The 25,689-nt window shown below is 39.9% G+C and overlaps 1 protein-coding gene across 2 annotated transcripts in view; it reads left to right on the forward strand.

Moving 5' to 3' along the window:
• Nucleotides 1–25,689, forward strand: part of DSCAM (Down syndrome cell adhesion molecule) — a 484,086-nt gene that overhangs the window by 410,778 nt on the left and 47,619 nt on the right. For both annotated transcript variants that reach the window (XM_014938224.1, XM_014938225.1), the window contains 6 exons: nt 9,413–9,566; nt 15,923–16,040; nt 16,824–16,987; nt 20,263–20,361; nt 20,927–21,115; nt 22,017–22,307. In XM_014938224.1, the coding sequence (XP_014793710.1) occupies nt 9,413–9,566; nt 15,923–16,040; nt 16,824–16,987; nt 20,263–20,361; nt 20,927–21,115; nt 22,017–22,307 (1,015 nt within the window). The remainder of the gene's footprint in view (nt 1–9,412; nt 9,567–15,922; nt 16,041–16,823; nt 16,988–20,262; nt 20,362–20,926; nt 21,116–22,016; nt 22,308–25,689) is intronic.

A 25,689-nucleotide genomic window follows, 5' to 3' on the forward strand; every position in this document is an offset into this window, starting at 1 on the left:
TAAGAGAAAAAAAAAACATGGTTTAACCTGCTGTCAAATTAAACAACCAGTGTATGATGTCTGCACAAGACACCATTCCCATGTGCATTCTGTCTGCTCAGTCCTGTGATAGGATAACCACCACCAGCAGCAATAGCAGTAGTGACTAGACCATTCATCTGTTTCTCACATCTCTATGCGTCTTTTCCTGACAATCTGTACAGCACTATATTGAGGGAAAAACTAAGTCTGATTCCCTAGTCAGGGTGTCTAACAGTGGGGTTTTTTTCTGTTCAGTGGAAAAAGTGGCATGAATCAGAGTCTTCCTCCAGCTTTCCTTCCTTTCTTCCACAAATGTATTGACTACAAACTCCCAACTCTGGTCGCACAGTTTTCTAAAGGTTCCAGTGAAATACAAATACACTTAGACAGATATCTTGGTTTCTTATGAAGTCAGTCCTATATGTTTGAGATACATTCCCCAGTACAAAACATGCAGAATCTTCCAGAAAACACCTGGAGGGTATTCTTTGCAATGTATTACTGCTATCCTGTCAAAAGCATACACAGGAGACTCTAGTGGTTGCCTTATGAGAGTTATCTCTGCTCTGTCTCTGTAACTTCAAGGTGGGATTCAGCTCACCTGACTTAAGACATCTCAAACAGATGTGATGATATCTGTGATGATTCTGGGATCATTAAGGCTTTCCTTTCGTCAAAGGAAAGAAGCTAGATGTCTGGGAGAAGCTGGATGAATCTTCTTCCAAAAGCTTCCATTCTCTTTGTTTGCTCTAGAGAGCTATCTTAAAGCAGATGATATGCATTTTAAACTAGATTATATGAAAGCATATACAATTATCTTAACTTAGATCTTTAAAGAACCAGAATTAGGTGACATATATTCCCAGCATCCAGGTGTTTTCCATACAATTCTTTCAGGCAGACAGAAGTCTTGTCTAGATTTTGCATGGGATGTGCCCAAATTCTAACTCAATGTGAGGTGGCTTTGCATCATGCTCTCTGACCTCCAGTTCCTATCCAGTTTTAAAGACTTGAATAAAAGGCATGGAAAATAGAGCAAAAGCAATTATAAACCAGAACTGATTTGTTGTTACACACTGTAGAGGCTTCAGTGATTCAAGGGATGCTGAAAGTTTCTTAAAAGAGGGGGGAGGTAACTGGCAGAAGTAGATAAATTTACTGTTGAATGGAAGCTTATTTTGAGTCAGCAGAATCTGTAAGGTTGAATTTAAAATATATGTTCATTGATTTGTGTGCTACAAGCAGTATTTATCACTGTGTCTATACAGTACTTTTTACAGCATTAAGATATTTATGTTTATTAATTCTTGATCTTTATATAGCATAGAACTAGTGTATAATTTTGGGGTTATTTTAACAACTTATTTTGAATGGTATTTAAAATATGTCTTTTTTTAATATACCACATGTACTCTTTACAGCTTTTTCATAGTTATTTCACACTTTGTTTCCAGCGCTCAGACATAGTACATTCATTTTTTTAATTGCTTTGTCACCTTTACATTTTTGGCTATCTTATTTTTGTCATGGAGCAGATCACAAGGGAGATGTGACAGAGTATAAATGAATTCTGATGTGCTTTTTAAAAGTTCTCCTTGCAAAGCCCTACTAAAACAAATTTGATATTGATTTTTTCATAAAACTCTGGTTTTGTCTCACTACACAGTCTCATATATGGGTATATCAATAGTTTAACAATAAGTCCTTGGTATCAGTTGCAGCGTATTTCAGCAGGTGTGAATTCATCCCATTCCCTTCTGTATCATATAGAGGACAGAGCATTTGGGACCAGATGGGGTCATACAACATAGGAGTTGACTGAAATGCTTGAACAAACCTGCTGATTTCTTGGGATCACCAAAGGTGGCTGCACTCCTGGCAGCCCAGCAGGAAGTCTCCTGACCTTCCTGTGGTCACCAGTCCATGACGCCACATGCTGCTTCCCTGATGATGAGCCCCAACAGAGCCCCAGCTCTGTGAGTTGCTGCCAAGGGGTGAGTAGGGGGTGTACCTCAGTGGCGCCCAAGGAATAGACTCCTCAACTATATGGGCTCCTTGCAAATCCAGGCAGCAGGCTGTAATTCCTGGAAATGAGTTTGCAAGATTTTCCTAGAGATGAGAAGGGAGGGAGCTGCCTCTACTGTTTCCAAAATTTCCATCTTACACTTTCTAACATTTCAGTTCCTCATTTAAGGAGGAAAAACCAAACCAAAACAAAACAAAAGATAAAATTTTATATGGAAGCTGCATTTTGTGATTATTTTGTGGACAGCTTCTGTTGAAAACAGTTATCTTCAATAATGCTGAGTGAAAAACAGATTTCATATTTCAAAACATGAGCTAAAGTAGCTAGACCTGAACAGAAGCCGTTATATGATCAAGGTGATATCCAGTCTTACTGAAAACTGTGGTCCAGGACTGGGGGGTAGTTGCAGCTCTGAAGTCTGTCCATCTGTGAAAGGAAGCAAGGGAAAAGCCAGCAGTGTTGGAGAAAAGTAATAGTCTATGACCTCAAGCAGAGTCTCACATCTTTAAGGTGTTCACTGAGAAGGCACATCAGTGGTCTGTCTACTTTGTTCAAGGATGCAGAACTTGAAGTTCATTCTTTATAAATACAGTAATGTATTGATTTCATACTAACCCAGTTTGCTTCCAGGTAGAAATAACTTGTCATAGCTCCCAAAACTGTCATTACCAGGTAACTTGTCAGTCCAAGAGACTCTAAAACATGATTTCCAGGAGCAATGAAGACCTGAGGTAGAGCAGGGTAGACAATTGTGTGATGTGTTTTGACCTTGTAGCACCAAAAACTTTAATTACTGGTGAGACTCAGTGCTCACTGTAGGCCTCATCTATACTGCTGATTAAGCAAGGGCCAAGGAATAGCCTCTGGCCCCAAGAGTATGTGACTTTGATTGATATTTCTCTACACTGCTTAGCACTAGCCCTTCTAAACCAAATTTGCTTTGAAGAGAGCTGGTTACAGTAGTACAAAACTGAGCTAGAGATAAAATATAAAAAGCGGTGTGGATCACCAGGGTGGAGTGCTGAACACAATCCTTGGCTCTCTCCCATTTAGCAATGGAGACAAGACCAGAGGATGCATTTTTATTGAGAGAAACCTAACTAGGCAAACACAGTTTCTCTGAGACAGCTCAGGCTAGATATAAAACTGATTGCTGTTCTGTGGGAGGCTATGAAACCAGTGGTTTGTTGTTGTGGGCAGGAGAGAGCAGCGTAGGTATCTCTCTTGAGTCTACTTTTATTCGGTGTTTCCATTAGTGACCTGGATAATGAAATAGTGAGAGTGCCTATTAAATTTGCAAGAGATACAAGGCTGGGAGGAATTGCAAGTACACTGGAGACAGAACTAGAATTCAGACAGATCTTGATGAACTGGGAAATTGGTGTGGAAAAAGTTAGATTTTTGTATGGGTAAATGCAGGAAAACAGGTAATATGAATAGCCAACTACAAAAGTACTGGGTTATTTAGCGATTGGCTAGATTCTTCAGAAAAGGATTTTGACATTATTCTGCATCCCAAGATCAACATTAGCTACCTTTCTAATCCTGTTGCAAAGAGCCAAATGCCATAGTGTGGGATCATTGAATATAGGTTTGGAAATTGTATTTGAGAAGACTATGGCCAAATGTTAGAGAGTCCGAAGGATAACAGCAGATATTGTTAAAGAAACTGTTACAGAAAATGTGATTTCTGGGCAATGTTGAAAGCATCAGGGTAGTTAAGCTGTGAAAAGATAAGAGTACCGGTGGGTAAAGGAATGATAAAACTTCACATTGATTAAAGACTGGTGCAAAGATGAAGGTAATAATCTATTCTCCATGTTCCTGATAGACTGGAAAAGAAGATACGGGCTTAAACTGCAGCAGGAAACTCAAGCTAGATTTAAAGAAAGGTTTCTAATAGTAAGATTAGTTATGCAATGGAATAGTTCTTGAAGCCTAGGGAGTTGCAAAATCTCTATTTATTGTAACCTGGTTTAAAGGAGGAGGATAGAATTGGGTGAATTCTCAAGGTCCTTCCAGTCCTTTTATTTAGATGATTATATGGCCATATTTTATACCTAAATTCATAGTGCAAACACACATGCCACTTTAGGTAGTGTATACATGTATTTTTAATTTTCAAGGTGAGGCAGCCAATATACAGGTAGCCAACTTATATATGCACACTTCAAACCTTAAGTGTTTCTTGCTTTTCGCTCTTGTATTTTAAGTCTCCATATGAATTTCTCTGTTCATCTCCGAGTTTCCTCACAACTTGCAGGGAATGAGGAGGCAGAGATCTTCAGTGTACCTATTTTACATTAGAAATTGTATAGATGAAGTTGTAGGCAAGGTACAGACTTGCTTTGACTGAATAATCTTTAAGCGAGTAGTAAATTCTACCTGTTACCTTACCTCCCTGCTTGGGAAACTCCCTGATTGCTTGGAAGACTCTTATAAATCTATTTTTCTTCTGAAGCATCCTTTTGAATTTTTCCCAGGATTTGTTAAAAAACACAACAAACAAACAAAGAAACCCAAAACAAAAAATCAGCCTGAGGTCTCAGAGTTTGTGCATATTGCCTACCTAATTGCTTTCTAAAGGAGTCAGAAATGCCAGGAGATGGCACACTGTTTCAAAGCACACAAAATAACACCAGTAGAGCTGAGGCTGCATCAGAAGAAAATTATGCTCCCTGCAGTGGCTGTTCCTCAGCATCTCTTGCTGTTGCCTGATTTGAGAAGTAGATTGACTGCACCCTGATAAAGGACTTGGATTTCATTTTATTCTTCAAGGGCCTTGCTGGCTTTTTAGAAAGTCGGCCCTGTCTGTGCTTCTTTGACAGAGAGCTAAAGACAGAAGAAAAATTAACCCACTATCTATGAGCTGAATAGAAGAAAAGCAGCTAGGAAAAAAATCCCTTGAGCAAGCATGTCTCTGCTTTTGGGATAAAACAGCAGTGTGTGTTTCACACTGGCAAATGCAAAGACCAATATGTGACAAGGTGACATTTTTAAAATATTTCTTATTTCAATTTTTTAATCTTCTCTTTGCTGACAAAGCTCTCTTTTTTCTTCTTGTGTAATGAAAGCCTCTGGCATGTTAGTCTAATTGGAATGACAGGCAAAAGTTAAAGGTAAAATTGATTCTTTGTCACTGGAGCATCCCCAAGTCTTTAAAAGGGAATATTAACTGAGGAAACAGAAGGTGTATGTTAACCAGTTAGAAACAAAAATCTTTTGCTACAGCAGTTTCTTTTAAGAAAAGAAGAAACATTACTTTAGTGAAGATTTGATTACCAGATTAAATTGATAAATTAATTCCATGAATAATTGAACTTATATTTGAACAGCCTCAGCTGCAAATGTGTGAATGATGCTGGTTCTCTGCGGGTGAAAGAAAGGAATTGAATGCAGGCATTTTAAATGACACCAGAGAAACTAGTTCTGTGATTATTCCATCTTTGGACCTCCAGGGAGAGAGATCCCCCCTGTTTCGAGACAATATTGCCTTCTCTTCTAGCTGACCATGTTGCAACTAGAGGAATTTTGGAGGGTTGTTTGTTTTTCTTAGTTTTGTCTTTAACTTCCTTCCCTCAGAGTAGGAGAGCTCAGTGCCAGTGCTGTAGCTCCAAGGCTGAGGTTTTCCTTTTCTGCTTAGCTGCAGCTCATCTTGTCCCAAACAAAAAATCTGAAGCCAGATTGCTCCAAGCTGTGTTTAGCAATTGTATGTAGGGTATGTGTCTGTCTGACTGTCCCAGCCTCTGTCATTGCAGAGAGAAGCAGAGCAGTGAGGCATTTCAAGTATGAGATCTGCAGTATTAGGAGTGGCTTCCAAAAGCAACCATATGTCCCTTTCATAAACCATGGGGGTCACGGAAAAAAGCAGTGTAAATTTAACCAGACTGATGGTTGCTGGAATGAAAGTTTAGCAATAAAGAAGTCTGTAATGGTTAGCTGTTCCTAAATTCTGTATCTACTTCCCATGTTAATATGTGGTTTAGAAGCAGTTTGTGCTAAATAGCTGCATTAATGAGTGAAGCCTAAGTGCCAGAGACAGCCTAGCCTGTTTGACTTTCAAATTAACCCTAGAAAATGCTGCCTCATGAATATGAGAATTCAGCCTCCTGTGCCATGATCAATACATTAATTTTTATGTATGACCTCGCAAAGATCCAGCCTGTCAAGCCATGGGCATTTGTCCAATATTCTTGTATAAATGTCAAGAGAGATGTTCTCAAAACCTGCTGTAATATTTCACATAATAATAGAAATGTCTGCCTGCACTGGCCTCTTCATATCAGAAGTGGAAACCTGGGGAAATGCTTGTTTAATGGGACAAACTGACTTGGTATTTTGACAGGAGTGATGAGATTGGCTAGAAAGTATGGCAAGGTGTCTATCTGAGCTTGTGATGAGCCTAGGAAACAATTCACTGGAACAAACCAGTCTCCCCAGAAAAGTTAATCTTTTAATTGAAGTTAAAATTAAAAGTTAACTAAAGGAAACAGTATGTATTCTTGTACAAGCAAATAGAGGCACACATTTTTGTAAAAGACAGGCAGTTAAGTATTTTAGTTAACAAGCACATTAGAATCATAGAATCATAGAATCATATAGGGTTGGAAGGGACCTATAGAGATCATCTAGTCCACCCCCCCCACCAGAGCGGGTCTACCTAGAGCAGGTTGTACAGGAACTTTTCCAGGCGGGTTTTGAATGTTTCCAAAGAAGGAGACTCCACCACCTCTCTGGGCAGCCTGTTCCAGTGCTCTACCACTCTCACAGTAAAGACGTTCCTCCTCATGTTTAGGTGGAACTTCTTATACTCAAGTTTGTGCCCATTTCCTCTTGTCCGTCACTGGGCACCACTGAAAAAGGACCAGCCCTGTCCTCCTGACACCCTCCCTTTAAGTATTTGTAAGCACTGATTAGATCCGTACTCCCCCACCCCCAAGTCTTCTCTTCTCAAGACTGAAAAGACCCAAATTCCTCAGCCTCTCTTCATAGGAGAAATGCTTCAGGCCCTAAACCGTCTTTGTAGCCCTCTGCTGTACCCTCTCCAGCAGTTCCCTGTCCTTCTTGTTCTTCCTTCAGTTCTGGTGGGCCCAGAACTGGACACAGTACTCCAGATGGGGTCTCACCAGGGCAGAGTAGAGGGGCAGGATGACCTCTCTTGACCTGCTGCCATGCTCTTCTTGATGCACCCCAGGATGCCATTTGTTTTCTTGACCACAAGGGCACATTGCTGGCTCGTGGTCATCCTGTTGTCCAACAGGACTCCCAGGTCTTTCTCCTCAGAGCTGCTCTCCAGCAGGTCAGCCCCCAACCTGTACTGGTGCATGGGGTTGTTTTTCCCCAGGTGCAGTACCCTACATTTGCCCTTGTTATATTTCATTAGGTTTCTCTCTGCCCAACTCTCCAGCCTGTCCAGGTCTCGCTGTATGGCAGCACAGCCTTCTGGGGTGTCAGCCACCCCTCCTAGTTTTGTGTCATCAGTAAACTTGCTCAGGGTACATTCCATCCCTTCGTCCAGATCATTGATGAATATATTGAAGAGGACTGGACCCAGTACTGAACCCTGGGAAACACCACTTGTTACAGACTTCCAGCTGGATTCTGTGCCCCTAATCACAACCCTCTGAGCTCTGTCTTTCAGCCAGTTTTCAATCCACTTAACTGTCCATTCATCTAACCCATACTTCCTAAGCTTAGCTATGAGGATGAAACTCAGATGTCTTCAGCATAGACAGCTAAGCAAGTATGTCAAGGGCATGATTCATCTCATTGCAATGTATGTGCCCCAAATAGGCCAGAAGAACCTTGCCTTAGAAGTTACCTTTTCTTTGCATGATCTCTGAAAGAAGTCAAGGTGGCTGGCTTGGGTTCAGATGTCTTCACTCTAGATTTCGAACATGAGATGAACTCCCCTTTTCCCCGCCTGTAGGAGATACCAGCTCAAGAACAGAGAAATGCAGTGACCTATTCAGTAGCTGAAACTGGCTATCAGTTCACATTGGAGAGACATTTAATGATGCCTCATAAACATCCCTTATTTATTTGAAATTCACTTTGAAGGACTATATATACCAATGATTTCAGGTCAACCTACCTTTTGAAATGCTAATCAGATGAAATTGGCCTTTACCACCAGCAGATATTTGTATATCAAAGAGACTCCTTGCACACCTTCTGTCATCCTGAATCAAGTCAAGATTACGCTGATGCATTATTTTAATGCTGATTCCTAGTAAAATCTTCTTTTCTACGTCATTAATGTTCTAATTATTTTTAGCCTAGCGTTAGTTAGCCATTGCCATGCTCAGTATTGCACAGGGATATGAGTCTTTATTATTCATTCTAATGGTTCATTACCCAGCTATTTTTACGTACAAGAATAACAAAGCCTGTGTCAGAAATAAAACTGGCTACGCTGAGCATTGTAATACTGTTCAGGGCTGATGAGGTTTCTCATCTCCTCCACCAAGGAGTCAAGCTTCCTGTGGAGGATGTGCAGAGGTGCACAAAGCCCACCTCCCCTGGAGGGATCTATATATTCCTCTGCACCTTTCCTCACACAGGCCACTTCAAGCAGACTGCAGAACATCTCACCGATAAGCAAGTACTGCTTAGCAGCCAGTTGGCTTTTCTGCAGCCTGCAGCCCAAGCACTTGAGTGACAGTGCAAGAGTGGCCTGAACTGGCATTTCTTCCAGCGCTTGTCCTTTCCTGCTAAAGCGACTAAATAACTGAGATGACCTTCTGCTGGGATTCTTTGAATGGAAGGAATTTAGTGATTAAACAAAACTAATACCAGGGGAAGTTTGAACAGACTTTTACAGAATACAGTTTTATTTCTTGATTTACTCCATTACTGAAGGAATAAGTCACCAAACACAGGAATAAGCAACACCAGCACAACGAACAAAGGTTTGTTCTAAGTGAATAAAGACATAACTCAAGTAGTAAACTCCAGATTTCACAGCAGATGCAGGGCTGAATCCTCTGTTGGGAAGATTTTGTGCAAAACAAAATTGGTTTGTCAGAACTATTGGTGGTAAAAATTTGTCAAATATGCTCACTCAAATTACTTAGAATCATATAATCCAACTTATCCAACCCTGTAAAAACAAACAGACACATAAAATTCCTAAACTGGATAAAAACAATTTGTAAACAAAATATAGGCCCAAATTCACTGAGTATAAATTGATCGCAACAAGTTATTGTGTCTGCTCTGTTTATTGCCGTTTGCCATCTGTTTGGAGCGATCGATACTCATTCTAAGTACCCTGAAGTAACAGACTTTGTAGCGCTCAGCTTAGCAGACCTTCTCCAAATATTGTTTATTTTAGTCTGGAAATGTTTGTCTCTCCCACCACAGGTTATCAGCGAGTTTGAAGCCTCTCCCGACTCATTTTCCTACAGAATCCCCAACTTGAGCCGGAATCGCCAGTACAGCGTCTGGGTAGTAGCAGTGACTGCTGCGGGAAGAGGTAACAGCAGCGAGATTATCACTGTGGAACCATTAGCAAAAGGTATGGTGACAGTGCTTTTTAAAGCAATCCAGATCTTTACAATGCTAATCACTGTTATAATTGGCATGTGGCTTCTTTATGCCTCATTGCTTACTGAGAGTGGGATTTGTCAGAAGTAACTTCAGTGCTCTCCAAAAGTTAGGTGACAACTCTCAACTAATTGCCCAAGCTTTTGCTGTAGTCAGCAGAGAGAGAATGACGCGCTCCTCTAGGGGGTAATTCATCCCACCTACCTTAGAAGGAAATAAATTACTTTTTGGAGCAATTTTTATCTTCTTTTGTTGGGTACAGAGGGTTTGCAGATGATCGCCCTCCCCTTCTGAATGTGTTTCTCTTTTTTTTCTCTCGCCATACAAAATAACTTCTTTATCATTCTCCTCCTTACTAATATCTCTTGTGTACTCCACAAGTACTGTCTTCTGTATAAAATGGTCTGATTAACATATCTAAACTCTGAACAATTGTTCTCAACTTGCATTAGCTTTGAAGTTTGCAGCTTCTTTTCAGATATGAAGAAGGGATAATGTGCCTCAAATCCTACATATTGTTTCCCATTTGTTTAGTTGTTCTATTAAAAAATATTGCTTAATCCCATGAATTCTGCCTTACCTGTACTGTGGGATGTGATGCTTTCAACACTATAGCACCTTAGCTTAGAAATAGAGACCTAACATTTTAGACAGCAAGGTGAGAAGAGTCCCATCAGTACTCAGTCTCTACACGGGGTCTTCAGATTGATTTGTTTTTCCACTCAAACTGGTAACATCACAGAATGTGCCAATGGGAATAGCGTATTGCACAGACCCCATCTGGGTAGATGCGTTTAATTGACTTCAGAGTTTTACAAGTCTGCTAATTCTTCAGTCATGTGGCTAATGATGTAGTAACGTAAAATAAAGTGTCTAGGGCTTTATGATGAGATACTTTCTAAAAAAAGCTTTTCAGAACTTCAGGCAAATGCCACCAACATGAAAGCACTTTCTACATGAAAGAGCATATACCGTCACCCTAGGGAAGCTTGCTGTTCCTACCTACCTAGGTGGAAGATAACAAGTTTTATGATGGCAGATTAACTATCAGAGCCATAGTCATGGGTGGCAGTGATGGTGTTTGGAGGGTACTATTTCAACATATGGCATAGCTTCCTAATACATAGAAGTTGCAAACAGGTTCCTCAGGTTTGTGATAGGAACTTGCATGTCTTTTCTTTGTCCCTTCTTAGGCTAAATTTTTTTATCATATGACATGGGTATTTCTTAACACTTTTGTGAGAAACCTGTAATAACTACTATATTACTAATGTAGATCACAACAGAATATTTAACAGTGTGAATGTGGGGAGGGTCTAGCAAGGTAAAGAGGTCTAAGTTGAAACAAGTAGGGAAATGCTTACTGCCCCTACCCTTGCTTACAGGTTTCATCTGCCAACAAAGTAATCTTTACTTTCTTCTTCTTTCTGGCATTTTTTGTACAGCCTTTCAGAACTTTTCTTTTAGTAGCTACACAGTGCCGGAGAAGTGACCTGAAGGGTGGCTGAAAGGCTATGAAAAGTCTAGGGGAACTGGAAAATCTGGAGCTTTTTCATCATTTAATTTCTTGTAGGATAACTGCATACTGTATTATGAACACCAGTGAGACCAGAGTTCAGATCTTAGAAGGTGGATTTAGGGTGTAAAGGTCATCTGTGAAGAAAGATTTTGACATCTCAGGAAAACAGGGGAAAAGTTTCACTGTGTTCCTGCTTTTAGGCCAGCTGTTACCTGTCTGTAATGAATGTGTGGTGATGAAAAGAAAGAAAGGAAAAATAGGCATAAAAATAGATGCTCAAATACGTGCAAAACAAATTAGACAACAACATAGTGCAATACTAATAGATTGAGGATGCAGGCAAACCCAGGAGCATGCAGGGAGCACTGCGCATAATGGACTAGAAGCTCTCTTTCTCCTATGCACTTAAAACAGGGAAGTGTTCACACAAGATGAACTCAGAGCAATGCAGAGTTCGCAGGTACCAAGATTCATAACATCTAGTTATGAGGAAATGTAGTATGTGATTACTCTTGATTTGCCAAAAAATAGAGAAGTTACAAATTGACCCACATGTACTTCAACTGAACTTTTACCAGAAACTGGAATTAATTCTGCTCCCCCAAAGCTTATTTAACATGATACATAATGACAAGTATGTGAACTTAAAAATAGCTTGTATGTAATGACAAGGGGACTTTAAGCAGAAATAATCAATTACTTCAATATAGACAAGTCAGTGTGAACAAGACTTTATTTTGAAGGACGGTAGAATGCACCCAGCCAATGTTAGAGTTAGTAGTGATACTCCAATATAAAGTCTGTGTTAGATGATGCTCAGGACAAGGCTCTCTCACATGCACTTAGGACTGAAAAAGTAATGAATAATCTATTTGTGGAGGTTGTGATGGACACTGGGAAGAGATAGCCGTTTTATGAACATTGGATGTAGTCAGGTTAGAAACTATTGTATCATTTTAGAGAGCTGGGAGAAAGTGGTGATCAGTGATAAGGGCAGTGAATGCACAATGAAGAAGGATGGATAGAGCTAATAGCCTTGAAGACCTTTCTCACCCCCCAATACGTCTGAAGCAAGTAATGCATCACAGGTTTAAAAGTGGTTATAGCCTGATTTTGCCACAAGTCCCTAGTGCAAGAACATCCTATGGGCCATTATTGTGAAGTTGTTTGCTTCCTGTTTTTTCTCCACTAATTTCACAGTAACTGTCCAAGTAATGATACCATCATGGCAGGTAATGAGAGTTAACTTTGAATTGAATTATGTCAACTAAATTATAACCCCTTTAAGAATCCTGGTGAGAACAATGAGAATGTCTAGATGGGGGTTTGATGTGAAATGGATAGTCCAATTTACGTGAAAGCTTAATTCAAGTTAACATTTCTTTCTATAGTGTCTCTGTTTCTCAGAACAGATTGTTATTCTCTGTACTTAACTGACAAAAATAAGAAAAAAAGCCCAACAAACAGAAAATAATCATGGCAATGAAAGTTCAGCCTCCACACAAGAAAGCTATGCTCCCCCCGCCCTTCTGAAATTACCCTTCATGGCTGTCTTGAAAATTGTGAGTTTAGCCTACCAAACACATTTAAAAGACAGAGTACCTTGCGTGCACCTTGTTACTCTTTTTTCCTGACCATGACAGATGGACAATGGCATTTGCCAACAGCATGACAATAACAGATCCAGACCCATGGCAATTTAATCCTCCGGAGAGGACTCTCTCTTTAATGTTAATTTTCCCCCTGTTCTTGTAGGCTACCTGAGCATTCATGTTGGACAGATTTGCCTCCTAGTCTGTTACTTTGCATGTTTAATGGTTTTAAATAGCGTGTGGGGCTCACATGATTGTACACACCCCACATTGGTCTGTTTCCTTAATTGTTCATCATACTGGAATACACAGGATATTCTTCTGTGAGAAAGTAAATGAAAGAACTTTGAATGTACTTTGAAAGTAAATGAAAGAACTTAAAATTTGGTTGTGTCCTCTAGAGAAAAAGAAAAGTGTGCTACAGCCAGATTTCTGCCTGTTTCTTATTCTATGACAGCAAGTGTAGGTAACAGGATTCATGATTTAAACAAACAAACATGCAGAAAAAAGCATTAGTGTAAGAGAGTGTACTGTTATGTGAAGATACCACTTCAATTAATCTTCAATTAATGATTGGGTGATTAGCAAAAAACAGGAACAGACACAGTCCTATCCAGTGCCATGCCATGAGGCACAAGACTGGTGGGTAGTCAGTGAGCGTTTGGGGAGCTTCAATAACAAAGCAGTAAACCCTGTCGCTGAATTGCCCACATGCTGGGTAAAGCTCCCTTGGGTCAAAAGAGAGAGATCTGTGAGATTCAAGGTATTTTAACCTCATGGATGCCTGCTAGTGTTTCAAACCTATTACTTTCAGGTGAATTTCACTAGACATTTATTTTACTTCTAGTTTTCTTTTGTTTGTGTACCCTTTAGCAGTCTCAGAACATCGTTAGAAGTTAAACTGTAAAGAAAGTTAGAGTTAAGAATTTTCATGCTGGTTTACCATCTCTTTTAAATGCACTCAGCACATGAAAGGAATGAGATAGTGTATAGAAAGCTGTGGGTACTTTCAAAAAAATAGTGTGGTATGCTTTTGTAATGTGCACTTCTGTGTTACGGTCTGTGATCTTGCCTCTGGCTTAGTCTTCTGTGAGGTTTGTGTTAGTTCCACACATTACTACAAAATGGGGGACACAGGACACCGAAAACCAGGAGCTACAACATAAATGTTGTGCTTTGGAGATTTGATATCGAACCTATGACTTAAGGAAGAATTCACTGTTGAAATAACTACTAAAAATAAAGGGATATCACAGAAAGTTTGGCAACAATGGTGCCATGTCATGCTGAAGGCTTCAGCAGGGTTCCTGCATTACATATGATTTGTACTAAAGTAACTCGTAGTATCTGGAAATAGCCAGATATTTTGAGAAACACTGGAGAGGTGGGAAAGCCAGGGAGAAAAGGATTAATAGTTCATTTTAAGTGAGTTTTCAGGCTTCGTGTTACAGAGGGAATTTTGCATGAAACAGGAATTCAAGTTTCTAACCATCATTAATCAGAATGCACTGCAGCTTCTAGAAGTCCAGATGCTTACAGATGTGTTTTGTAGCTAGTCACAGATGACAGCATCTCCTGCTGCTTTTTAAAGACGGCATGAGTACCATCAGGCATCTCCTGCAGTGAAAACCTGGCACCACTGGAAACAACATTCTAACACTGACTTTAGTGGAGTCAGCATTTCATACCATGTATCTCGTTAGACTAAGCATTTTTCTGTTTCAGTTAACTTGGTTAATTAGCCTATGGCTTCTCACAGTATAGGCCCATGTAAATCTTTTCTAGAAGAAATGGCCTTAGGAGTGCCACAGTGGAAGGCTAGGCTGTATCACAGGCCTTACTGACTGAGCAGCGTTTTTGCATCATTCTGGTGTACCACCACCTCAGGGCAGCACACACTGCAGCACCCTCCTGCCAGGGAGGATCAGCATCGGAGCTGCCAGAAGGAGAGAACCAGGGGTCTTCAGCTGTTGTTTAGCCAGGATGGAATATGTCGATGCTTGGCTGTTAGGAAAGTAACCCCATGGCAGGGGAGTTGGAACTAGATGCTCTTTAAGGTCCCTTCCAACCCAAACGATTCTATGATTCCATGATAATGTTGTCCTGTTATCTACCCTTGCCTTGGTCCATTACCCTAAATCTTTAAGCAGACACCTCTTCTCCTTTCAGTTAAAATTTTAACCAGAGAAAACCTCTCAAGAAGCTGAGTCTTCAGCAACCCTTGAAGATAACATATGTAACACAGTCCAAACTGATCATATTTCTTTTCATTAATATCTCTGTTCCCACTGCAGCCTACTCAAGTAATTTCCCTTAACTCTTCACAGCCTTTTCTTTTATGCATGATTTTTTTTTTTTGAGATGAACCGTCCCAGTTATATTTGACACTGGCTCTCATTTTCATGTTTTTCTAATTGGTGCAAAATGGATTATTAAGTATAAATTCTGATCAGTGTGCATGACTGAAGTAGATCAGGATTAAAAATACAGTATTTCCTGTATCTGTACTCAGTAAGTGCCTTTGAAATGTATAGAGGCCAACAAGAAGTCTATTTGTGTCTTGGTTCTTTTTTGAGTAATAACACAGAATGAAGATCTAACACAACCCTAGCGGTCCTGTGTATGATAAACTGAAACTACAGAAGTGACATTCCTATTGATAAATTTAGGTCATATGAGAGTTGACACAAATTAAACTGACTTAAGAGTTTTTTCATATTTGTGGGCTTTAGATAGACTCTTTGCAATGTACTAACACATTCATACATGGAAGTTTATTTTGCTTAATACTATAGCTGTTGTAACAGTGATGTATCAATAATTCAGCTTCTGTAAGATACCTGTCTACTGCTGACACTTCCTGCTGGAATTTTGGAGTGAAACATTCCTCATACATAATTTTATTCTATAATTTTTACTATGAAGTATATAAAAATCAGCAAAGAAGGTTAATAAGGGGTTTTGCTCTTTTTCTCTGCAAAGACTCTTTCAGTCCTCTGCCTCATCTCTTTTAGTTGCTTGTCATCCAGATACTGTAATATTTGTGCTTCAATAAATAGCTGATATTATGAGTAAAAAGGAATTATTTTCCTAAAAGCACAGCTTGAAACAGATTGGTTTGGTTTTCCACATTTAATTTTGGATGTCAGTGTTTCCTTTCCAAGGGCTGTATGAAAGCACACCTCATTTCAGTCTTTATTGCTTTCTCTTGCTTAGCTCCTGCCAGGATTTTGACATTCAGCGGCACGGTGACAACTCCCTGGATGAAGGACATTGTCCTCCCTTGCAAAGCTGTGGGAGATCCAGCTCCGACAGTCAAATGGATGAAGGATAGGTAAACAGCAACTAAATGTTGCTCAAATTAAGCCCATTTCCTTAAAATCCTGAGGGTTGTGGTGCAGGTGATCCTGGTTGTCTGTGTCAGGAAAGAGAACTGTTTGCAGGGACTGCACATACAGTAGATGAGGAGTTCAGAATTTCCTTTAACTAAAACTAATTGGTTGTAATGATTATAAGGTATCAAAAGGGAGGAAAAGTTAAGAAGAAGGGGTAAAGGTAAACATTCAAAATGCAAAACCGGGGAGTCTTTTCTGTTTTAACTTCAGGCACACAGAATAATTTTAGTCTGAGAAAGCAAAATGTTTTATGCATTGAAATGTGCTGTGGAGTGCAGAGTACGTCTTGCACATATCTTGTTTTCCATTATTCTGTTTTGATCTTTAGTTTCACATTTTGACAGAGTCACCTGGAAATACACATGGACAATAATTTTCACCCAAGCAGGGTGTAAGCAGTGCCCATCTTGTGCATTGATACAAATAGGTATTATTTTAGAAGGATGGTTTTTATAGTCAGGAGCTGCCTTTTACTCTTATTTTGGCATTTTTATGAAATAGCAGATGATAGTTAAGGAAGGAGTGGGCCCAGATCTGTGTCATTCTTTAAGCAAATGCCAGGTGTTTCCCAACAGAAAATATTCCTTTGCTGTTTTTATTAAAGAGGACACCCCCTCCCTTTTTCTTTCTTTCCATTCTTAGTTGCTTCAAAAAAAAATCCAATTCTGAGTAATTTTGATTGTAACTTCTTTAATGTATGCACTTTGTTTCCTGTGAGGTAGTAACGGGACACCCAGTCTAGTGATGATTGATGGGCGACGAAGCATCTTTAGCAATGGCAGCTTTGTCATCCGTACTGTGAAAGCAGAAGACTCTGGATACTACAGTTGCGTGGCCAGTAACAACTGGGGATCAGATGAAATAATTTTGAATTTGCAGGTACAAGGTAAGACTATTGGATCTATTTTGTAATTGTCATCACATACTTTAACTGCTATGTGCTGGTGGTAATGCATAGGTATGTCTGTTTGCAGGTGTATGTAGAATATTGGTATTATTGTGTATTAATACAAATTTCATTTCATTCTTCCAAATTAATAAATAAAATATTATGCAGGTCATTATGACTCAGCCATCAGCATTTTATGTTATAGCAAATGATTTGCTTTTGGTAGAACAATTCACACACTTGCAGTTAAGTCTCTATGTAAGCTTTTGTAGGATTGAGAACTGAGTGCATTCAGTTGTTATCTAGTTCTTCACACAGAAAATATCAGCTTCTGCCTTCTCCTTACAAATATTGCAAGTATCATTAAATATTGCAAAGAGCTGAAGGCTTTTAATTTAATTCCTGAAAAGCTATCAACAGATATTTCCCTCTGTTCTGAGACCTTGAATAAAAGTTCATTATGCAAGAGCAGAATTTTATTGATGGTGAATATGAACATCATTACACCTTCAACCAGCTTATTTTACCAGCTACTTTTTATATGCATGTTGAAATGTATCCATTACGATGTTAATATGTGAAAGCAATGGCAATATAGGAGTACACATTAACAATAATGTGAAGCAGAGTATGTGTATTCACATATGAAGAATTCACTATGCAGGAGATTTCCTTGCTCACTTACATTAAAGCAAATCCTAAGAGTCCTTCAATTGACTGCAAATTGTTGGACCAGAGGGAGGCAAGTAAGTGACTTGGGAGTGTGGGTGATGCTGCAGCCAGTCCCTCTCCTGTCCCTCAAAATGCAATCTGAATTTCTAGTGCAGACAGATGAGAACACAGAGATTGTTTCGACTACAATGCAACTCTCTCTGCGTAAACCATTCCGCTAAGCCTTGAAACAAATGCCCTAGCATACATTGTTACCTACAATCCAACAGAGCCTAAAGAAGCTCTTCTGCAATGTTTGAAGCACGACCACAACAGGACGTAGGGAGAGAAAACACTACCAAAGGGAAACTTCATATTTATATTTCACTAAGTACTTTTGTAATTGCATATCCTTGCTGTTATTGAACTGCAGTAACTCAAAGCAAATCAATATTACTTCCCTGAGGGACAGAGAAAGATTGGCATTTAATATGTGGGACCACCATGGGGTGAAGCTGTGATGAAAGGTTATACAATAAATCTTTCAGTGTAGTGTGCGCAGTCTCTCCATGGATTCAGCCAAGTCAATCAGAATAATGGAACATGATCATCTCACATAGGGAATTTTCCTTTAGAATATAAACTCTCTTTTTGTGTTGTCTTCAGCACTGTTTAGCTCCGTGAGAGCAGTAAAATCAACTTCTCTTTGAACTAGTCTGTAGCTGTAAACCAACAGCTTCCACTTCACATCAGCACTCATTATTTTGCGATGTAATGACCTGAAAGTGAACTGCAAGTGAGGAGCTTTTCCTGGAGTTCCACTCGCCAGGTTGAGCTATTCCTTAAACACAGACAAAGCAGGCAACGTTCTCTGGCACCCAACTGCTGGACACAACAAAGCATTTGTGATTTCTGTCCTACCTTGCTTACAGGCTGGTTTTTGTTGAGCAGTAACTAAGGCAGGGAAGTGGCTGCTCCTGCCAGCAGCAGTCACTAACACCATGACCCCCTTCCCACTCCTGCAGTGGCAGTGACTGGAGGAGGTGTGACTACTCTGATGTCTCTCCTCGCTGACTCTCCATCCCAGTTTTGCTGATGTGTCTCAGATCCCTTCCCATGATGGACACTGCATGCCTCACATGTTGCTCTCGAGGCAGCAAAGCTCAATTTTGTCTATGTTTCTGAGGAACATGGTGTAACTTCTAGTAATACTTGTTCAGAAAATAATTGGTAAGACAAGCCAGACAGACTGCTGCTATGCATGAGCAGAGGAGTACAAAGTATTTGAAACAGGAACTTAACTTTCTCCCCTTTTCAGTTTCTGAACTTAGAATTGTAGATGTCAAGTGCTTGGGTTAAGTGTAAGTAAATATTTACCCTTCACAACTCTAATACTAATTTTACTAGCTCTTTGGAGTTTTACCCGCCATTCATCTCTATTTTAGCAAACACTACCCTCCACGGCCTTACTATTTTTGTGCCATGGTTCTGGCTACCTCACGTGTAAAAAAGGACTAGCTAAATGGTTCAGGCAGAACTCAAAGATGAGCTCTCCAGACTATAACTAGGATATGATCATACTGCCTCAGCAGACACCTTTTATACAATAGATGTGATAGATTTGACAAGGTGAAGAGAAAGCTGGCTACTTTGCCGTTTTCTGCCCCTGGGCATTGAAGTCTGGAAACCCAGCCACTAGACACTGACTAGACACAATTTAGGGTCACTTAGGCTGAGTCTAATCTGTCCCAGTTCCCAGTCCCCTTTGCAATCCCAATTCCTAGTCCCAGTTCTCCCTACTATGGGCGACTTCTTGGGGTATAGTATGGCTCCTTCTCTGCCCTTTCGTGCTGGATTTTCCTTGAAGGAAACTAGACACTGGGCAAAGTATGGGAGATGAGACCTCTCTTTTATTCCTGTGTTCCGACAGGAGTTTGTCCTGGGAACCATGAGGTTCTTATGTCCCACGGTTTAGACACAGACATAATGTTTATGGGGAGCAGCAGGACTGAATTGTCTCCAGTTTGTTCAACCTTTACTGATAGAGTTGTGTCTTCTTTGTATCAATAGCCTCAGTGAATTGATGGTGTGATCTGGAAGAGGAATGGATCTGCCTTCAATCACAGATCTACCTCTGCTGCCTAGCTAGCACTCACAGTCACACTTGCAGAAACTCTTGGTGTGAACCAAAAGTTGTTTTTTTTTACTTTTGCCATAATAGCCTGCAAACACATGCATGAGTAGGGCATCATTTGGAAGGGGACATATCTGTTCCCACCACTAAAAATTCAGCTTCACCCTGAAACAGATATGAAAAATGAAAAATAATGGCTGGGTAGCTTGTATGCCATCTAGGTCTGACAGGACATATAGAAAAAAAATCAGAGAAAAGCAAGGGTTAAGAGCTGAAAGACAAAATTGTGTAGAAAATTAAATATAAAAAATGAGAGCTTGTCTGCTCTTGTCTTAACCAAGGATGTCAGCTAAACAGACACTTTGACAGAAATCATTTGCATTTTTTGCAACTCAAAACAGTTATTTGATAAATGACTGTTAGAAGGGATTAAGATCACGTCTAATCATTTAAATCTATTTTCTATTTTTAACCATTTCCCATCTAGTTCCACCAGACCAGCCAAGACTCACTGTATCCAAAACTACATCTTCCTCTATCACTCTTTCCTGGATACCTGGAGACAACGGCGGCAGTTCTATCCGAGGTAATATAATTCACGTTAATTGCCACTTCTTACTAAATTATCGTATGTTGATAGGATAAGTATATAATTATGAATGGCTACAAAAAAGAAAAACAAAGCAATCTGTATTGCTGTCAGTGCTTAATGTGCACTACCATAGTGATAACAGCTTTCAGTAAATTGCAGTTTCTCTTTGTGGTGGTTTAATCACAGTTTTAATCACTTTCTTCCAGCGTACCCTCAGCTATTATGACAGCTAATCTCTCTGATTTTCCAGACATGTAATCTCTACCCATTCATTTTTGAGGGTGCAGGTTCATCATTTGGTCTTTGTTACTGATTGAAGGGTAGTTAGAAATGTCTATCCCTTTCTTTTCCCTTTGAAGTGATCATAAAAATGGTATTTAAGCTGTTGTAAGGGTAGGCAAAGTGTATTGCTTGGTATCTTTTAGTCAGGGGAGAGCTGTATGTCTTCCTGTGTATGGGATTTTTAGTTTTATTAGGTCTTTAAAATGACTTGTCATATTACCTGCAAAATTTGTGGTTTGTGTCAGGCTTATCGTTGCCATCTGTGCTTTCCCTCCAGGTTATATTTTGCAGTACTCGGAAGATAACAGTGAGCAATGGGGTAGTTTTCCCATTAGCCCTAGTGAGAGGTCCTACCGTTTAGAAACACTGAAATGTGGCACTTGGTACAAGTTTACTCTGACTGCTCAGAACGGAGTGGGGCCAGGACGCATCAGCGAGATCATTGAGGCCAAAACGCTCGGAAAAGGTATGTTGATTTCCATCCCCTCTGCTCAACCAAAGCTGTTGCATTCTGCTGTAGATCTTGTTTTGATGAAAAGACAGACTTGAATATTTTAATACTACTGGCTTTGGAAATATTTCCAATTGTGTCCATGCTGCAACAGAAGAGGCTGGACTTGAAGCACATACTGGATCATGTTCTTTCCTAATTTCACGAATAATTTTTTTCTAAGATGTGTTGCTAGATATTTGGGAAGGGGATGTCTCCATTAGCATAGACTATAGCAATTCCTACTATTGTAATTGCCGTTAGTAAATTATTTCATCTCTTGCTGTAAAAATTCAGGGGTTTATTTGTTTGGATGTTGAAGGAAGATGGGGAATATAGTTATATGTAGAGGAAATAAACCCAATGTCTCATATCTGCTCCAAGCTGGTATTGCAGGAGCCCTTTAAGTAGCATCCTTTGAACAAGATAAGTGCCACAAATAATGGAAACTAGAAGAAGATTAAAAAGAAGACTAGAGCACAAATGGACAATCTTCAAGTGTATTTGTCTTCTCCATGGTGTTCTGAACCCTTTCTCTTTTGCATAGCACTGAAGAGAGGCATTAACTGATATGAAGTGTCTGCACTAGATTTACAAGTTCACTCATGCCAGTCTGTGCAAACCAGCAAGTCAGGTCCCTGCATAGATGTATTGATATTTTTTCACATATGGATTTGAAAATCTAGGTTTGCAGGTTTGGCACAAAGTGTGAAAAAAAACACCTTAAGAAAGAGGAGAAAAAATGTTAAATTTATAGATACTGAGTTTAAGATGAAGTTAGGATTGTCCGACAAATTATTCTCCTAATTTAATATTCTTGAGAGTCCTATATCACTAATACTTAAGCATTTCACTTGAAATATATCATTGCTTCTAGAACCACAGTTTTCAAAGGAACAAGAGCTCTTTGCTAGTATCAACACCACAAGAGTGAGACTGAACCTGATAGGCTGGAATGATGGTGGCTGCCCCATCACCTCCTTCACCCTAGAGTACCGGCCATTTGGGACAACAGTCTGGACAACCGCTCAGCGGACATCCCTGTCAAAATCCTACATACTGTATGACCTCCAGGAGGCAACCTGGTATGAACTGCAAATGAGAGTGTGCAACAGTGCTGGCTGTGCAGAGAAGCAAGCCAAATTTGCAACACTCAACTATGATGGCAGTAAGTATATCTTTTTATTTACATGTCTGAGATAGTGTTTTTACTCTAGTTTCTTAGGTGATTTTTTTGCTTGTCTTTCTCTTTTTCCCCCATATAACCCTTTTTGAATCTGTTAGCCATGCTGACAGAGGGGTAACAGTCTCAAAGATGTAAAATGCCTACTGACTTCATGACAATAAGCTGCCAGGCAGAAAAGACAAATTGTTTATTTGTCCTCACTGAGGAAAAGCTCCAGCACCAAAGTCAATCAACCATGAGACACGTAGCCATAGGACACTAGGTGTCATTAGTTCCAGTGGTCACAGGAGCACTTGCTGGTATTTCATACATCTCTTCCATGTAATTTTTGTCTCCCATACAATTGGTTCCTGCAGCTATTCACGTCAGAGACTGGCCTCGTTGTTATTCCATGCAACGTCCTTGTGACACAGCTCAAAACCCATTATATGACACAACGGACCAGCTAACTAGCTTGTCTTCTGGGAAAGCCTCCGGACAGTGTCCTCCAAGGGCAAAGCAATGGCAATGCTATTATCCCTATTTACAGAGAGGGGAGAGTGAAACTAATGGCCGTGACAGATGGCTCTGTCATGCCCAGCAGCAGGGCACAGGGGAGGAAGGAATTGCCGCATCCTCCCCTTCTGCCAGGGGTTACTGCCTACCCTGCAAAGGCCAGAAAAAGAGAGCAAGAGCAAATGTGCCAATTTGACAGTCACTCCAGCTCCTACCCTTGTACATTTATTGAAAGTGATGGTGGCACATCTTCTGCTGGCTCTACAGTGGGAAATGGCTGTGTTTCTGACGAAAAGGCAGTACAGATGGCTCCAGATGGCAGTCTCTTGAATTGCTCTAGTGTGAATTGCCAGAGCTTTTCTGGAGACATGTAAAATGTTGTTGTGTTGCCAGGGATATTGTGTTGTATTGTGGAACCACTTGACAACATCTGTACTGTTAAACAACTAGATTAGCGAGCAAGTTCAAACAAGAACTGGTAATTTTCCAGCAACAGCACTGAATTGCTAATTGTTCATAACTCTGTGTTGGTCACACATCTCCCTGCCACAGTTTTGTCCCACAAGAACTACCACTCTTCAGCGCAATACCCATGTATGGCTCAGGGAAGAGCAAGCAGCAGGGACCATTCCTAGTCAGAAGCATGGGATGTGAATCAGGCAGGGTTTAAACCTCAGCATCTTACACATCCTCTGATCCTATCCCAGTCTTTGTGGGATAGCACAAGAACTCATCAGTTCTTGCAGGTAACTAATGTCACAAGCCCTCATGACTCACCTTTTTGCAAATAGCACATCCCCTCATGTTTTTCTGAGAAAATATCATTTTGGCCAGCTGTCACACAACCCTCATGTTATTTCAGACAGTCTGAAAAATTAAGAGAAAGATTTTGTCTCACCACTTCAGAGGCCTACAGGAAACCAAGATCCATGTAGTTATACAAAAACTGCCAGGTCTTGCCAGGTAGACTTAGGACCTGTTTTACCATTGTTGACCATAATAACTGTTTAAAGTATTATGAGTTAATTTCTTGCCACTTTAGTTAGCCTGTCCTCTTTTCTTTCCAGTATCTTTATGCAGGCAGCTTCCAATTTTCAGTGATTTTTTTTTTTTTTACATCCACACTTATTGTTACCTATATATGACTGGGAAAAACAGTCTTAAGCCATACATTAAAATGAGATTATATGAAAATGCAGATCCAGAGCCTTAAATTCCCACTGATAGCAGTGAAATCAAATGTATTATTACAATGAACTGATTTGAAATGCTTCCAGACTCTGCTTTTTGTTTAGGTGATGATACTTACCTTGGTATCACATACTGTGACCTGCATGCTGTTTGCTTTTCTGTATAGCATCTTTAAAAGTGAGAAAATGAAACAATAAAAATATTTGTAGCATTAAATTTCCTGGGCTACTGCTAATGGTCAGCTAGAAATTTTCTCATTTATGTCATTGATGGTTTTGTTTGTCAGGCGTGCTTTGCCAGGACTATATTGTGCCTTAGAGAGGTAGCGTGATCTCAAATACTGACCACAAGGTTAGGAGAGGAAACCATGGATGGAAAAGCTAATTTCAGTTTCCAAATTTTCTAAATTTGTCACATTTGATGCAGAAGTAAAATGATAAACTGATTATTATTATTATTGTCATTATTGAAAATTATGATATTCTATTCCCACATAAAAGATTTCATAGAGGAACTATTTCAGTGCTTTTAAAGCAAAAGTTGTCCCTATAGAGCCCTGGCTCCCCATTCATTTTTTTCTTGGTAAACTGTGTAGGCTGAAGGTGCTTCAAAGTTGGAAAATAGTGTCTGAATAGAAATCAACATTTTCTATCAATACTTCATGCTGAAATTTTTGCTTTCATAGACAGTGAATCTTTCATTTACAGAAAGCACACCAGTGGAAACTTCTTGGCCAGCTCCACTTTGGAGTGATAACCCTACCTCTACCATTGATTTGTCTTGTGATGTGAGATTAGTCCCTTCCAGCTTCTAGGGGTCACAGCTGCCCTTAGGATAAAACAGACACGAGGATAGCACTTTGAAGATTAGATAATATGTGTATGAAAGTTCTAGGATACCAAATGCTAAGAACAAGCTTATGAGCTTTAGCAGTCTTAAGATAAAGCCTTTGTAAACTTTGTAGAAATCCTTGAGGTATGTGGTTTTTCAGTCATTTTGTTTGGAGTGCAGTAGCTGATAGTTGTCTGTGATAGAGCTCCTGAGAAATACCATGGCTAAATATCCTTTACCTTAAATCCCTTTGTGGTGAATTAGGTCAAAAGGTTAACGACAGGTCTACGTGCAACTTTTTGCTCTCTGTTCATAGATACTTCAACTAACCATTTTCAGCTTACAGATTTTACGACCTTTCTGCCCCTTGTTTTTCAGAACATTTGCACTCAATACTTAAGGAGATATTTTTAGCAACGTGCAGCTGCAGCGTGTAGCACTGCAAAGCAGCTTTCCAACTCAGAGATCAGCTACTCAGTAGCCCTGACATTAAATCAGATCAGCTTGGTAGCTGCTCTAAACTATGCTAATTGATTCTAGCCCACCAGGGGACTTCCTACCGTGAAGAACAGTTAGGACACAGGAAAGGACTTGCTAGTCCAGAAGTCACAAGGTGGAATGGGGGATGCTGGAAGGGAGGCAACACAGGGGAAACTGGGGTCAGAGACATTTTAAATTACAACTTCTGTGAAACATCAGTAAAGCAGACTAACAAGGAGCGATGGTGAATTGACCTGGAAAAAAAAAAAAACCCAACCAAAAAACCCACACAAAACCCTCTCAATTTGTCTGGGACTTTGTTCTGAGAAAAGCTTTCGCTTTTCCACTCCTAGCCAATGCCTAGAAT

The sequence above is a fragment of the Calidris pugnax genome, unplaced genomic scaffold (assembly GCF_001431845.1).
Source record: "Calidris pugnax isolate Ruff unplaced genomic scaffold, ASM143184v1 scaffold25, whole genome shotgun sequence".
Lineage (NCBI taxonomy): Eukaryota > Metazoa > Chordata > Aves > Charadriiformes > Scolopacidae > Calidris > Calidris pugnax.